This window comes from Suillus discolor, assembly GCF_016758755.1.
Source record: "Suillus discolor strain FC423 chromosome Unknown F5147scaffold_80, whole genome shotgun sequence".
NCBI lineage: Eukaryota > Fungi > Basidiomycota > Agaricomycetes > Boletales > Suillaceae > Suillus > Suillus discolor.
The window spans coordinates 60,276-74,057 of record NW_024541327.1 but is presented as its reverse complement, the minus strand read 5'-3'; the positions used below and the strand labels follow the sequence as shown (position 1 = coordinate 74,057).

At 48.7% G+C, this 13,782-nt stretch overlaps 2 protein-coding genes across 2 annotated transcripts; one reads left to right on the top strand and one right to left on the bottom strand.

Moving 5' to 3' along the window:
• Positions 1 to 3,837: 3,837 nt before the first annotated feature.
• F5147DRAFT_719807 (uncharacterized protein) lies at positions 3,838 to 5,534 on the bottom strand. Its single transcript, XM_041438783.1, has one exon. It carries the CDS (start codon positions 5,271 to 5,273, stop codon positions 4,038 to 4,040), a length of 1,236 nt encoding a protein of 411 aa, XP_041287447.1. The 5' UTR covers positions 5,274 to 5,534; the 3' UTR covers positions 3,838 to 4,037.
• A 1,655-nt stretch (positions 5,535 to 7,189) lies between these two features.
• Positions 7,190 to 10,174, top strand: F5147DRAFT_719801 (DAO-domain-containing protein). The gene is made up of 7 exons (XM_041438782.1): positions 7,190 to 7,562; positions 7,640 to 7,821; positions 7,915 to 8,078; positions 8,127 to 8,305; positions 8,352 to 9,011; positions 9,065 to 9,856; positions 9,944 to 10,174. The coding sequence occupies exons 1-7, from the start codon at positions 7,245 to 7,247 to the stop codon at positions 10,043 to 10,045; spliced, it is 2,397 nt and encodes a 798-aa protein (XP_041287446.1). The 5' UTR covers positions 7,190 to 7,244; the 3' UTR covers positions 10,046 to 10,174.
• The last annotated feature ends 3,608 nt before the right edge of the window (positions 10,175 to 13,782 follow it).

Sequence of the window (13,782 nt, the reverse complement as noted above, 5' to 3'; positions counted from 1 at the left end):
AAAGGGGTTGGAGGGATATGGTGTACCTTTGTAAGAAGCGGGTCAATAAAATAGGAAGATGGGTTGAATGAAGCTAATCACCTTTGCAAAGTAGAACAAGGGTGCTCGACGAGTTGTAGGGATGAAAGGCAGTAGGTCTGCCTGTTAAATAGTAGAGGGTACGGTGCTAGGTACAGGCTGAGTTGCCGGGGTAGTCGCAGGACCTAAAGTTTAAAATAGAGTGGATAGGTCAAATGGTGCAAAGTTTGAGTATGAAATGCTTGGGAAAGGACATCCGAGTGAGTGGATTGAGAAGAGACAGCTGCTATATTCACATTGGACGAAGAGGAAGGGGACCAACCTGTGATGACCTCCGCGGTCTCTCCCATTCCTTGACAGAATGTCCTATTCCGAAGATGCGTTACATAATTAGTAACTCTGAAACGCCGTGCTACTTGTCTTGTTTGAATCTAACAGGTACTATGACATTGGCATCAGCAGCTGCAGAGCATTGTTTTGACTTTGATCAGCATGACGTGAGTAGGCTATACAGCGCTCCAAGATGAAAGAGTAGTAAGTTTGTGACAGGGCTGTTTGAAGTGTGACGAGGGAGTTGTCCGTGTTAACGGTTGGAAGAATGGGCTGAGGAAGTTGGACAGGCTTCGGATGGTTCTGAATGACGATCAAGTGACCGAGGGAATTTCCCGGTGACTAAGGGTGCGATTATAGACGCAACTTAATAAGAATTTGATAAGGATCGACAGTTTCTGTCATGAGACATATCGTTACCTTCTATCTGGTTCCTGAAGAAGGGTCATCGCTTGCTCGTACCTCATTTTATTAAATATTCTAAAAGAAATACAATACAATAATCTATTGAAGAGGGACTTGGGTAGACTGGAAAATAACATGATAGAGGCTCGGTGTGCAAGTTTGTATGAGATGAGATTAGATGAGATGAGATGACAGCGTGGGTCGATAATGAGAAAATTCTCCGACTTGTGGTTTTGGCATTCTAACGGACAGCGTGAGTGAAGATTACAACTAAATTTTCTATAGTTACTATCTGGGCTGTGAAGCCGATATTTTAATCTCAATAAACTCTTAAGCTCGAACAACATACGGGTCTTGGTGACAGCGTGTGGTCCTTTCGATATAGAATTACGAGTCCGGAGTCGTGGGAAATATATACCTCTCCTATCTATTCCCGTTACCGATTAATGGCATCGGTATCACGCGTACGGTCATGTTTATTTCTCTGCACCTGATTGCAAAATTATGCGAAAACCCAAAAGTTGAACTTGCGGTCCGAATTAGGACCCCGTAAACATTAAGCTTTCACATACTACTCGGAGCACTTCAACATACCACCACGGCGGCCACGCACATCGAGTCTTCCTAGACTTAAAAAGTTCGCATACTTGTCTTGCATCGATGCGCACATTCTGTCGCAAGTATCTGCCATGTCAAGATATGAGCTACAGCGGGAATTACGAGCACGGCGGCCATGGTGCGTATCTGTACATACACCCTGCATACTGACAAGCTACAATCAAGGTTATCTCTACTTGCACTCTCGAAAAATGACGTGCCATCTTCATTGCCGAGACAGCGTCGGACCCGGAAATGCTGATATTCGGTGTTGAAGCTGCGAAAGATGAAAGGACGTTGATTCCTCGATTCGGAAACTGATGTTCGAAAATTGGATCAAGGTTCACTTCATTTACAGCTCAGGACCAGTCAAAAGTGTATCGTTTCTTCTCAGTGACCCCTTTGACTTCACTTCCCCGACTTTGGCTCTGCTGTTGCTTTCTGTCGAGTGATTTATGTATACATACCTCCCACTGAGGTATTTCTGGGTTGGGGAACACGGTGAGGAAAGTAAGTCCAAAGGCAGTATCCTGGTCTCATGTGCTCCGGGGTCCTACCTACTAGGGACATTTCCGAGACGCTGTTCATAATTTTGCAATCAGCTCTAATTTTTATTTAGATATATATGAACGTTGGATTCTGATGGCCACGATATAATGATATTGTACCCGTATAGTCTAAAAGCGAGTGGCAAGCAATGATTGTGTGCGCTCCAGCATCCGTGTTTTAGCATACTGTACGTCCGCATCACTAGGAGTACGTCATTTCACTTTAGTACGTTGCAACCTGACCCTCTCAGTATCAGTCCGTATTAAAGTTCATGTGACTGTGTTTACATCCAAACTCGAAAGGATCTAGCTAACAACGCCATAATTAGGCTAGCGTGCTCTTTCTTCGATAAGGCCGAATATTCCCCATGATGTGAAAACAGTCAGCAGACATATGAAGATTGTTGCAATGCTCCACTATACACTACTTTAAATAACTTTCTCATCTGTTCACCAGTTCTCTTATGGCGGAGTCTGCGTTTTCAGATAACTACGACAGTGGGAATGACAGGAAGCTCGGTGACGAAACAGTTACGACGAAGGCTGTTGAATTCAGATGAAACAGACTCGAATCATCATTCCCTGGATGAAAACAGACTTTGGTCAAACTTAGTACCAGCTTCTTGTCAAGACTTCCGCATGTCGACATCGACCCGATGTGACCAGACTAACTTGAGAGCAATATTAATGGAGGTACATGGCTACATATGACTACTTGACCTTTTTAAGGCTAGAAGTAGTGCAAGCACCTAAGCCTGCTGTCTCCGATGCAATCATGAATGGAAGAATGTTCTCTTTCCTGTATGGTAAAGGGGTGATAGCTACCGTGACTGGATCAATGTCATGGTCTGAAATGTGGAATGGACGACTATGATGGTGCGTATTTTAGTAGTCGAATCTGCAGATATGCCTTGAATAGCACCCGACTGTCCTCGGACTGCGTGGTACATATGTGCCATTGGACAGATAATCACGCACATGCACATGGATAATTGTCCATAGCGTTTTCAAGCTCAGCAGGCCCTCGCCACCAACGGCGATATCTCCCGCCAAGTTCGCACATACGCAGCCAGAACTTCCAAAACTCGCTTCATTTAGCAGATCTTTCCGCGCCGGAAGCTGTCACCGGATTGGCACCCCGCATTTTCAGGTCTGCACCCCTTTTTGATCATTCGATATCTGAGACTCCAATGTCCACTTTAAATTGATTAGGCCGGGCTCCTCGGGCTTGATCCTATCATACTTATCTTGTACTCCACAGGTCCCCGTCTGTCCCCGTGCGGTCTATCTTCGTTCGCAACAGAGCTTGTTTCGATTTTGACATTCAGGGATTGTCAGGATACTGACGCTGACAGTACTGACAATCTGTACGCCAGGGCTGGGAACCTTGGTCTCCGAGCGATTGAGGGCTATCTACCCATTAAGCCTTCAGCTAGAGGGAGATTGCAAAGACACATTGCACCGGTACAATCCCTTGCGATCTCCAGCCATTCGATGAAATTAGTTGGAGTCTAGAGACACGGAGTTAGAAATGTGGTATAAAAAACCGATTGGCAATGTGTGGATCCGTGCGCAGTGCGCACGATCATCGCGGGCGAATTGCGGCTGTACAAGTTAGTCTCGAGTCTCGACTATCTTCCTTCGTCTATAAAGGGTTTAGTAATTACAATTGGGTGCCTTGCCTTGAATTTTGAAACGTGCCTCATCGAGTCTTCCCACCGCCAGTAGCATCCTTGCAAGGCGATTCTTTTACCCCCTCCAGTTAGCTTCCACTTCTACTATACTTACAATGAATTAGAATGATCAGTCTAGGCTGATCACTCTTACGTTCATCACATCATTGCCGTGTAGCCCGGATTCTTACTAGAACTTTTGCTCCCGGCTCCGTGCTTATCTGCTACCTCTGCGATCTTCAAGGCCGCTGACTTCCCATTCGGGAGTTGGTATCTGCCGTAATCCTTGGAATTCAACATGAGTAAACAATGTAATTAAATAATAATTTGAATTATGGAGCGAGCTATACAAAGAACCAAGACAACTGACAGCCAAGCCAAGAACCTCGAATAAGTAAATCAAACTGACCAGAAATCCTAACAAATCGAGAGTACGCTGGACAAACATGGCATTTCCCCTTGCCCGTTATCGACTGGCTTGTCTGATCCTACGCAGATTAGCGAGCTCACTGAGGAGTTTCGCTCGCTCGTTCAAAAGTGCAACCGTGCGTTCTGTGGGAGAACAATAATCTGTCTTCCGCATGTGTGTCGATGACGACAGCGCCCCAAAGAGGGAGGGTGATGGCCCAAAGTCCTGGTCCATAGAGAAGTCGTCGACCCGGGTCCGTGCCGGAGGTGCACTGGCCGGAATGCGCATCGACGTTATAGGCATGTGAGGGGTAGAATTCCCACTTCCTCCGGGATAAAGACCAGAACTCCGCCATCGACTTTTGGGCTTGACAGGCGTGCTTGTATTACACTTGTTCGCTGCGAAAGCTTTCATCTCAAGTTCAGAATCGACAACGCCAATCCAGCCTTTCAGACGGATGGGCTGAGGTGTAGGAGTTGGGGGCTGTTCTCCTGAGGAGGTTGATTGGGTAGAGCAGTCAGGATCTAATCCATCCATCGAATCATCGATATTGGATGCATAAGATACATCGCGTTCAAGGAAATATGATGGGTCGTCAACCTCGTGAATGCAATGTGGTTGGTGATATATACCACTGTCGTGGAGTGGCTGCGTCTCTGTACGATCCGAGAGTTCAGAATCTGCCATGCTCGTGTCAGACTCCGTATGTGAGGCGTTATGCATGGATAGATCGGTCTGCGCGCTCATGGTGGCAGTAGACCGCGTGGAAGGAGAAGCAACGCGTGGATGTCGCGGGATGTCTGTGATATGCGACAGTTCCATATTATAGGAAGGTTCTGGACGCAACAGCGTCGAAGTTGTGAGATCTATCTCGCCCTCGCTATCATCACCGACCAATTCCTCCACAATCCCTCGTTTCCTCCCAAGCCAACAAAGCAGCTCACCGACAAAAACTGTCTCTTCCCAACATCCATCTGCTAGTCTCCGTGGATCAAGGTCTGCGAGACCGATGTCCTCGTCTGCTGGGAGGACGTCGCACTCGAGTACGCCGAGAAAAACCTTCATCGCTTCTACTTTTGCAAGAGATGAGCGAGAGGCGCGTATTGAAGATGGGATAGGGAGGCGGGACTCGAGTACGGACTCCAGGATTGCAAGGAGTAGAGAAGGTGCTAAGTCCGTCGGGGAACTGAGCACGAACGGGAGAGATAGGCCGGCGAGGAGCGCATTCAGAGTCGGCACGAGGGTTGGTGGAGAAAATGATTGCGAGAATTCTGCAAAGGAAAGTTCAGACATCAAGCAGGTGCATGCACAGAGCGAGTGGCTTGAAACCGAATAGACGGAGTATTAATTATTACTCCACACAGGCTGTTGCTTTGGTACGAGTGGTCGACTAGTGTAAAGGTTGCGTCAGAAAGCTTGCAGGTGGTCGGTCATTGAGTTGACCATAACCATTTAGAGAAGGTCGTTGACTTTCAGCCTGTCTACACAAAACTAACATAATAGAGATGCTAAAGCCGGCGATAACTCCAATATGGCAAGCCTAGCTCGGCAAAGAGACCCGACGAACCACGGCTTTCAACTGCACTCGTTGATCATTATACCGGTGACCGGTCCACAAATGAAAGCTCCACCGGCCTATGATTCATATATTCCTCAAAGTCAACGATGGGTCCCTCACGCGCACGCGTCATATACACAATCGCAAAGTCACATCTGCTGCTCAAGCATTGATTTGATAGGGTTGAGCACGGGTGAACCCGCGGGTCGCTGAAGCCACACCGCACCCGCCATGGTACGGGTGTACACCGACCCGCCAGTTCTGCGGGTATGCACGGTGTTCGCGGTATACCGCGGGCTTTTCACAGACCCGCGCGTCATATAGTATTTTGAGGTATACACAAGTGACTTCAGCCAAGGTTGACGAGACCATTCTAGAAAGGTACGTTAGTTGCATCCTAAGCTCGTGGATGTGGTACTTACATATGAGTTGTCCTCGCAGCAAAGTGGCTGCTGTTGAGCACAACAGCCTTCGGAAGTGCCGAGCTGAGACCTACAACAGCGTCCGCCATCACTGGAACGTCGACAAGGCCGAGGCCGTAGAAGGCTTCCCGGGCCTGTGCGGCGTATGATCATACTGCAAATCTTGGGTCAGAATTTCGTCGCACGTCTTGTGTGATTCGGAACTCACGCTGACGCTGCTGTCGCAGCATTGGATTTCACGTACCGTTCTCAACTAACCTTCTATCATCAAAATGATTGCTAGCATCCTCACTCTCGTTCCGCTCGCCCTCCTCGCTGTTGCTACTAGCAGTGACAGCAGCAGTAGCAGCAGCAGCAGCAGCGGTACTACCCTGCTCACCGTGATCACCACCTTGACGCAATTTTAGATGGTCATTGCATCTCCTGAGCAACCTTAGGCTGCTCGTCCTTTCTCTGTTTCCCATCGGGCATGTCTTCGTGTGTCTTGCAAGAAGCTACCAGTGGTGCTCCTTCCTTCCGTACACACTAGACTGACGTCAGCGGTAAGACCTGCAAAACACGGAAGAACGTCTGGCACATCCGTTGCCCCTTTTCACACAATTCATGAGACCAGGTCATTGCTAGCTGAGTAGAATGATCTAAAAACATTTGTTCTGCTTCTGTTCATGAGACCGCGGTGATCTATGATATATGTCATGATAGCCCGACAACAATATTTTTACTTCAGCGTGAACCGCATATTTTTTCTCCTCCAGTGTGTGAGCAAGTCGCAACAAATACGCGGTCCATAAATGAATGCTTCTCGTTGATGCTTGACAGGCCAAGTTGTGCATCCCGACTATGTTCAAGCGCTCTACGGAATCTCGTTCTCTAGCAGAAAGAAGCCTGATGGAGGCTCGCTTGATACATAGTATCATACAAGAGGCCTGGAGGCCTGACGGCGGTCAAGGTGTCAATGCCGAGAGTGAAGCTGCGGCGGCCCTGCGGGCCGACGAGTCACACGATGCGGCCCGCACTTGGGAAACCAAAAATGTGAAGTGGTCCCAAAAAAAACCAACGAACAGAAACCAAAGATATATAACATCGATGACCAGTCGAGTCTAGTAATACGGCCAAAACGAAACGAGAGTGCTCGGCTTGAAGTTGTGCTTCAAGGACAGTTGTAGTAATACTGACCCGCGCGGGAACATTGGCAATGATCGTGGTAGACTCGGACTGCAAGTCGTTGAGTCATCGTCACCAATTGTCTAATTAGATCTTCAAGCTGTATTTCTAACAGTATCGATGATTCCGCGGCTGCGCGCTCTAACTCAGCGCACACTTACCCTTCTTACCCTATCTACCGCAACAGCAGCAGGCGCTGGATACCTCTACCTCAATTCCGGTCCTGCCTACCCACAAACAACACATGAATCTCGACGCCCACCACCATCATGGTCTCCGCCTCCCCGTGCAATCATGATTGACGCATTAAAGCGAAGTACTGAACCAAAGCGGGGCGAAGACGACGATGCCCAGTTTGATATATTGGTCGTAGGAGGAGGTGCAACTGGTGCCGGTGTCGCTGTCGATGCTGCAAGTCGCGGTCTACGAGTTGCCTTGGTCGAGAGAGAAGATTTCGCTAGTGGTAAGTCTATTCACCTCCTTCCATGCAACCTCACTACATACGTTTATCAAAGGTACGTCTTCCTAAGTCAACGAAGCTTGTCCATGGTGGCGTGCGCTACCTCCAGAAAGCCATACTCGAACTTGACTACGAGCAGTACAAGCTCGTTCGCGAGGCTCTGCGCGAAAGGAGGGTGTTCCTGCAGACTGCTCCTTATTTGAGTCATATGCTCCCTATTATGCTTCCCATTTATAAGTGCGTCATTGTCTCCAATCTCGTTCTCAACCCAAATCCAACTCCCCCATCTATTCACCCCTCCAGTTGTCACCTTCACTGACGAATAATCAGGTACTGGCAAGTCCCGTACTACTGGTCGGGGTGCAAGCTCTATGACCTCCTTGCTGGCAAGGAAAACATGGAATCCTCGTACCTCATGTCCAAGGGCAAAGCCCTCGAACAGTTTCCGATGCTCAAGAGCGACGGACTCGTCGGTGCTGTGGTTTACTACGACGGTACGCCTCATTTCTATTCCACCCCATTTTCATTCTCACCACCCTCAGGCCAACACAACGACTCCCGCATGAACCTCGCCCTCATCCTCACAGCTATCAAAGCAGGTGCAACTGCTGCCAACTACTGCGGGGTTACCTCCCTCCACAAAGACCCTACCACAGGGCTTATCACAGGCGCACGCGTCAAGGACTACATCGCCGGAGGCGAATTCGACGTTAAAGCCAAGGCGCGTTCTGTCATTCTGCCCTAGATAATAACTAACACCCCAACAGATGATCATCAACGCCACAGGCCCATACAGCGACTCACTCCTCTCCCTCTCCTCTCCCAAACACAAACCAATCGTGCGCGCAAGCTCAGGCGTACACATCGCCCTTCCTTCTTACTACGCCCCTAAAGGCATGGGTCTCCTAGATCCTGCAACAAGCGACGGCCGCGTCGTCTTCTTCCTTCCATGGGAAGGCGGCGTCGTAGCAGGTACCACCGACGAGCCCTACGACATGCGTGCGCATATCAAACCCCAAGATGAAAAAGACGCGTATCTAAGCGGTGATAACATTCTCCCCCGGGAGTCTGAAGTCCAGTGGGTCATGGATGAGGTGCGTGGGTATCTGAGTGGGGACATCAAGGTGCGCCGTGGGGATGTGCTTTCGGCGTGGTCGGGACTGCGTCCGCTTATTTCATCTGGCGCGGTGGGCAGTACGGAGGGGTTGGTTAGAAGTCATGTAGTCAAGGTTGATGAGGGTGGAATGGTGACCATCGCAGGTGGGAAGTGGACTACCTATCGTGCGATGGCGGAAGAAGCAGTCGATGAAGCGATTGAAGTGTGTCCCGGGCTGAAGGCAAAGGCTCGGAAGTGTCAGACCCAGGAGCTAAGACTTGTTGGAAGCGAAGGGTGGGATCGCAACATGTTCATCGGACTGATTCAACGCGTGAGTATCAGCCCTTTGCCTTCCAATACTACTCTTACTGACATGCACTGCAGTACGGCCTCCACCCAGAAGTCGCACAACACCTCTCCTCATCATACGGTTCACAAGCATGGACGCTCCTCTCCTCAACGGCCCAGCCAGCCGCTTTGGACCCACACCACCCTCTCTCCGCCCCGTATCCCTTCACACACTCCGAAATCACATACGCGCTCACGCATGAATACGCACAAAAACCACTCGATGTGCTCCTACGGCGCACACGTCTAGGTTTTGTCGACGCACGTGCAGCACTCGGTGCACTACCAGAAGTTGTACAGGTCATGGGCGATACCCTGGGGTGGGATACGAGACGGAGGAGGGAAGAAACGAGGAAGGCAGAGGAGGTGCTGCGCGGGATGGGTGCGGGTGGACGGATCGAAGTGGGTACAGCTTCGTCGGGAGAAAGCTGGTTACGCATAGGAGAGGTACAGCGGCGTGTGTGTGCACTGTTTGGATTCTGTCCCGCGCTTTTACGCCCGTCTTCAACGGGTGCGGCGACGTATTCGCGCGCGTTGTTTCAGCCGGGGGAGATTGAGGTGCTGAGGGAGGTGTTTGGGCGGTATGCGCGCGTGTCTGGCGATTCTGGTTCTGGCTCCGATTCTAAGCCTGGTTTTGGTTTGGGGGCGCAGGATCAGATGAGGATGCCTGTATCGATGATACGAGAAGCCGTGCAGTCTGTAGCGGGGCTTGGGTATGCTTATGAGGGTGTGCGGGAGTCGGACTTCAGATACGTTTTAAGGGAGGCGGGGCTTCCTGATTTGCCTGAGGGAAAGGGGAGAGATGTAGATTTTGAGGAATTTGTCGAGGTTCGTTCTTATTCCATCTCCCACTTCATCTTCGTTGTGTCAATTCGTGTCATCTCGCGCTCATGCTCACAAACCTTGATTTTGCAGATCTGTGGAGATTTGAAAGACGTTTCGGTCGCACCTGCTGTGAGCAAGAAGGGTGTCCAGAGGAGGAGGATACCTGTTGAGAAGAGTGGTGGGGGTGTTTGAGGTTCAGTACTCAGTTTTGGCGCATTTACTATGTTTTACAGTTCTTAGTTCGATAGGTTTTGTACAAATAGAGCTTTCTGTAGTATTACCCATAATATATAGACAGAACGGAAGCAATTCGTGAATCAACATTGCACATCATATACACTCTACAGAGCTGTCCTACACGCTGCGCAGACATTCTGGATCTTAACTGTTTGGCTATTCGAGCTTCCTTCCGCATACTATGGCTCACAGGATTTTTTGCAGAATGCACCCGACAGCTATTAGACCTAAGGTCATTTACGTCTAGAGGCACATCAGCTTATTACTTGGATAAATCGTCGACCTTGTTTACAACATGTGAGCTAACACCTGCGCTCCACCACTCATGGTGTCGCTCGGCATACTGAAGTACAAGCGAAAATATTGATGACCGGTGGAATAAGATAAGTCTGTGCCACTTTCGGATCTGATTCTTGTGAAGCTATGATCATCACAAGATTCGCATCTTTATCATCGATGTCGATGAGTGTGTACTAGGTTCAAGCGGCACCGTGGACGTCGTTTGTACCATTTGTGAATCGTAGCACTATGTACATTCTAACTTCTTTGGTAATCCGAGGGACAACGTTACATAAAATATTAATATCTTACACACCGTACCGGCTACCTGCTTAGCTATTAGCTAATCCGGGAAAATAATAACCTACGGAGCCTAAATCCGCGTTGCACTTGAAATTCACATCCATCAAAAGACGTGTCTGTCTTCCCCCCCATGTCAGCTTGAAGGCATGGATCTCCGGCATTCTTGTTCATTAAAAAGTGAAACTAACTCCCCACCAGAATATTCAACAAATTACCACGAAACCCGCAAACGAAAATGTATCTCCCACAATCCCCACTGGAATCCCTCCACTTTTTTTTGAATATACCATTCACATGCATCACTCGAAGGCCCTTATTGAGCGCATTTGCAGCCCAATTTGTTGTGCCTTCTGGCCATAAGGTGTGTGAAGCACGATTCCACGACCGTGCCGATACATATGAGGTGTGTATGAGTACATGTGTTCCGCGGGATATGATCAGAGCAGGCGGGGGCGCCGCTTTGTCGAAGAATTTGGCACTTCTCACTACTAGTGACTAGGATTTGGAGGCCACTGCGCTAGTGTGGGTCTTCAACCGGCAAGGTGTATGCTTCCCCAGCCTTGAAAATGTGCCAACGCCTTTCATGCTTGCGGTAATATAAAATTCCGCCTGCATAACTTCATGTGGAACTCCCAACTTCCTGGCAGAATCAGACACTGACTGACTAGTATGTGAATTGACTAGCGAGGGCGGCCTGCATAAGGTGTGACAACACGTGCACAGCATCTCGGCGTCCTTGATAGCTTGGGTGCCCGGTCAACCGGTCACTTCTTGGGAAGTTTGTTTAGTGTGTCAGTATGCCGGCTTCTTGGCAGCTGTAATTGGTATGTGAATCTACATTGCCTGGCATCTGTAACTGCAAGGTGTGCGGTCATGGCAACTCAAGTTACCGGTCTATTGACCCGTGAAAGCTCTCAGTCTTTAAGCGAGGTGAAATTTCTGCTGAACATGAATCAGTACCTCCGCTTACTACTCCCTCCATTCCAAGTGTGCTTATCATGGCCCCCGCATCTTTCAAGACGCCCTTGGCCAAAACGGCTGACTTTGTCTCCCATAACCCACTGCCTATCGCTCTTCTCGCGTAACGCCACGTCGTTATCGAAACCTTGCTCCAGAGATGCCCAATCTCCACGCACTCCGGACCCTCGGGCGAAAATTCTTCCCAAGGAGGTTGTTATCTCTTTGAGCGAGTTTGGCAGAAAAACTCTGCGCTCACGGTGTCACGATAGGTGTGCTTCGTCAAGATGTGCAGAGACAAATACACGAATAGGCATCTCAGAGACGTGCAGGAGATGGGCTTTGAGTAGTAGGCTTTCTCTAGAATTTGTCAATGAGATTATTTGCCTTCGTCCTTTCCTGCGCAGTGCTTATCATTCACGGAATACTGACAGCGTACCAGAGTTGAAATAGGACTTGCATCATCATCCTATTCATCTTCCTGGTCGTCTTCTCTTGTTCTGGTTGTCCTCTGTGGCGTTGTTTGTTTGGGATTTATGGTTATGGACCCAAGTGGTGTCACAGGTGAATATTATTCTTGCGTACGTGCTTGTGCCTTCAAATGCAATATGCCAACAGATCTTGTCGGCTGAGGTCTAATGGTGTGGAACTTTTAAGAATCGAGATAGATTCACTCTGGGGAGGCGAGCCTGAGCATGTCCATTGTCCGTCACCTATTGAACCCCGTGAGTTCCGCTCGTACTTTCCCCACTCCCGGGCCCACGTTAGTGGAGGGCTTTTGTCGGACTCAAACGTGTTTCATCTCTGGCGACTCTACTCGTTCTTTAGCGCAGGATCCCATATTACTAAGCTACTAGGGTTGGGCGTTACCGACTTACCCGTTGCATGTGTTACTGTTTCCTTCTTGATGCTTTCGATTTGGCCGATGAATTACAGGCGAAGGTGTGTTTGTACAACATGTATCTCGACATCAACTGTGGCTCTGAAATAAGTATGTTCGCAATAACATGGAGGTAACTGAGCAAACAATGATACCATGACCACCTCCTGACCTATCGTTGTGACGCACTTTTGATAAGGGCTCTGGGCGCCCCTCCAAGTGGAGCCAGCCGGCCTGTGTAACTTGCATAAGCCACGTCTACTCCGCTGATACCCATTTTTATTTGATGCATGCACACATCGACACTCGAAAGGAAACTGGTTTGGGTCTCTAGCCAATTCAATGAAGGAAATAGTCGAAGTCAGAGATCATAAGGAACGGTTGCCTTCGCTGATCCCAACCCGTGACATCAACACTCCAATGATCAACAGCTAGTTGGAAATGCGAATATTCAGCAGTTCCACACTTGCCAATCTTCTTCAAGTGCCAGCGATATCCATGGGGTTTCGTGCGGTGCTGGCATCAATTGTAGATATGCATCCATTTGAAGGCACATCCACGCAACAAGAATTTGAATTTCAAAGAACAATATAAAACCCAGCCGTCTTACTCCTTTCGTCTTCAGAACTACCTGAACGAATCACAAACAATGCGTTTCTCCTCTGCAATTATCCTCGCTGTCATGATTGCTTTAGCATCATCAATCTCTGCCATGCCCACTACCGGTGACCCAACTAGCGCACACAAATGTATCAAGGGTTGCACTTCTGACTCACAATGCGACAATCCAGTATGCATTTGGCATGAATGCGTGAGTATCAATATTTTCCCGGAATTGATGACATGACTCACCTGCATGGCAGAGCCTGTTGTTTTTCTGCGTAGTGAGTCGTATTTTTGCTTTCACATTGGCGGAGTATGGCTGTTGACGCTGGCGCGCGAGTTACCAGTGATTTGTAGAGTTGCTCAACGCACATCAGGAAAAAATGGGTCCACTTACAGTTCTTTGTATATTGGAATTGGCATGAAATATAGGTGATGTTAGACTAAGATAAGACGTACGAAGATACTATTAAGAGGCGTGCAGATCAGTCCACAGCGCAGCCTCACACCGACGGTGGTATAGACGGGCTGAAAGTTGAAGATCAAATATAAGTATGTATGCGCACGATGTACCCAATAAAAACGCACCTAGATCCTGCATATTTTACAGCTATCTAGTCCCACTTTCAACAACGCTCGTCAAGATCCAGATAAGCATGCAATATGATAC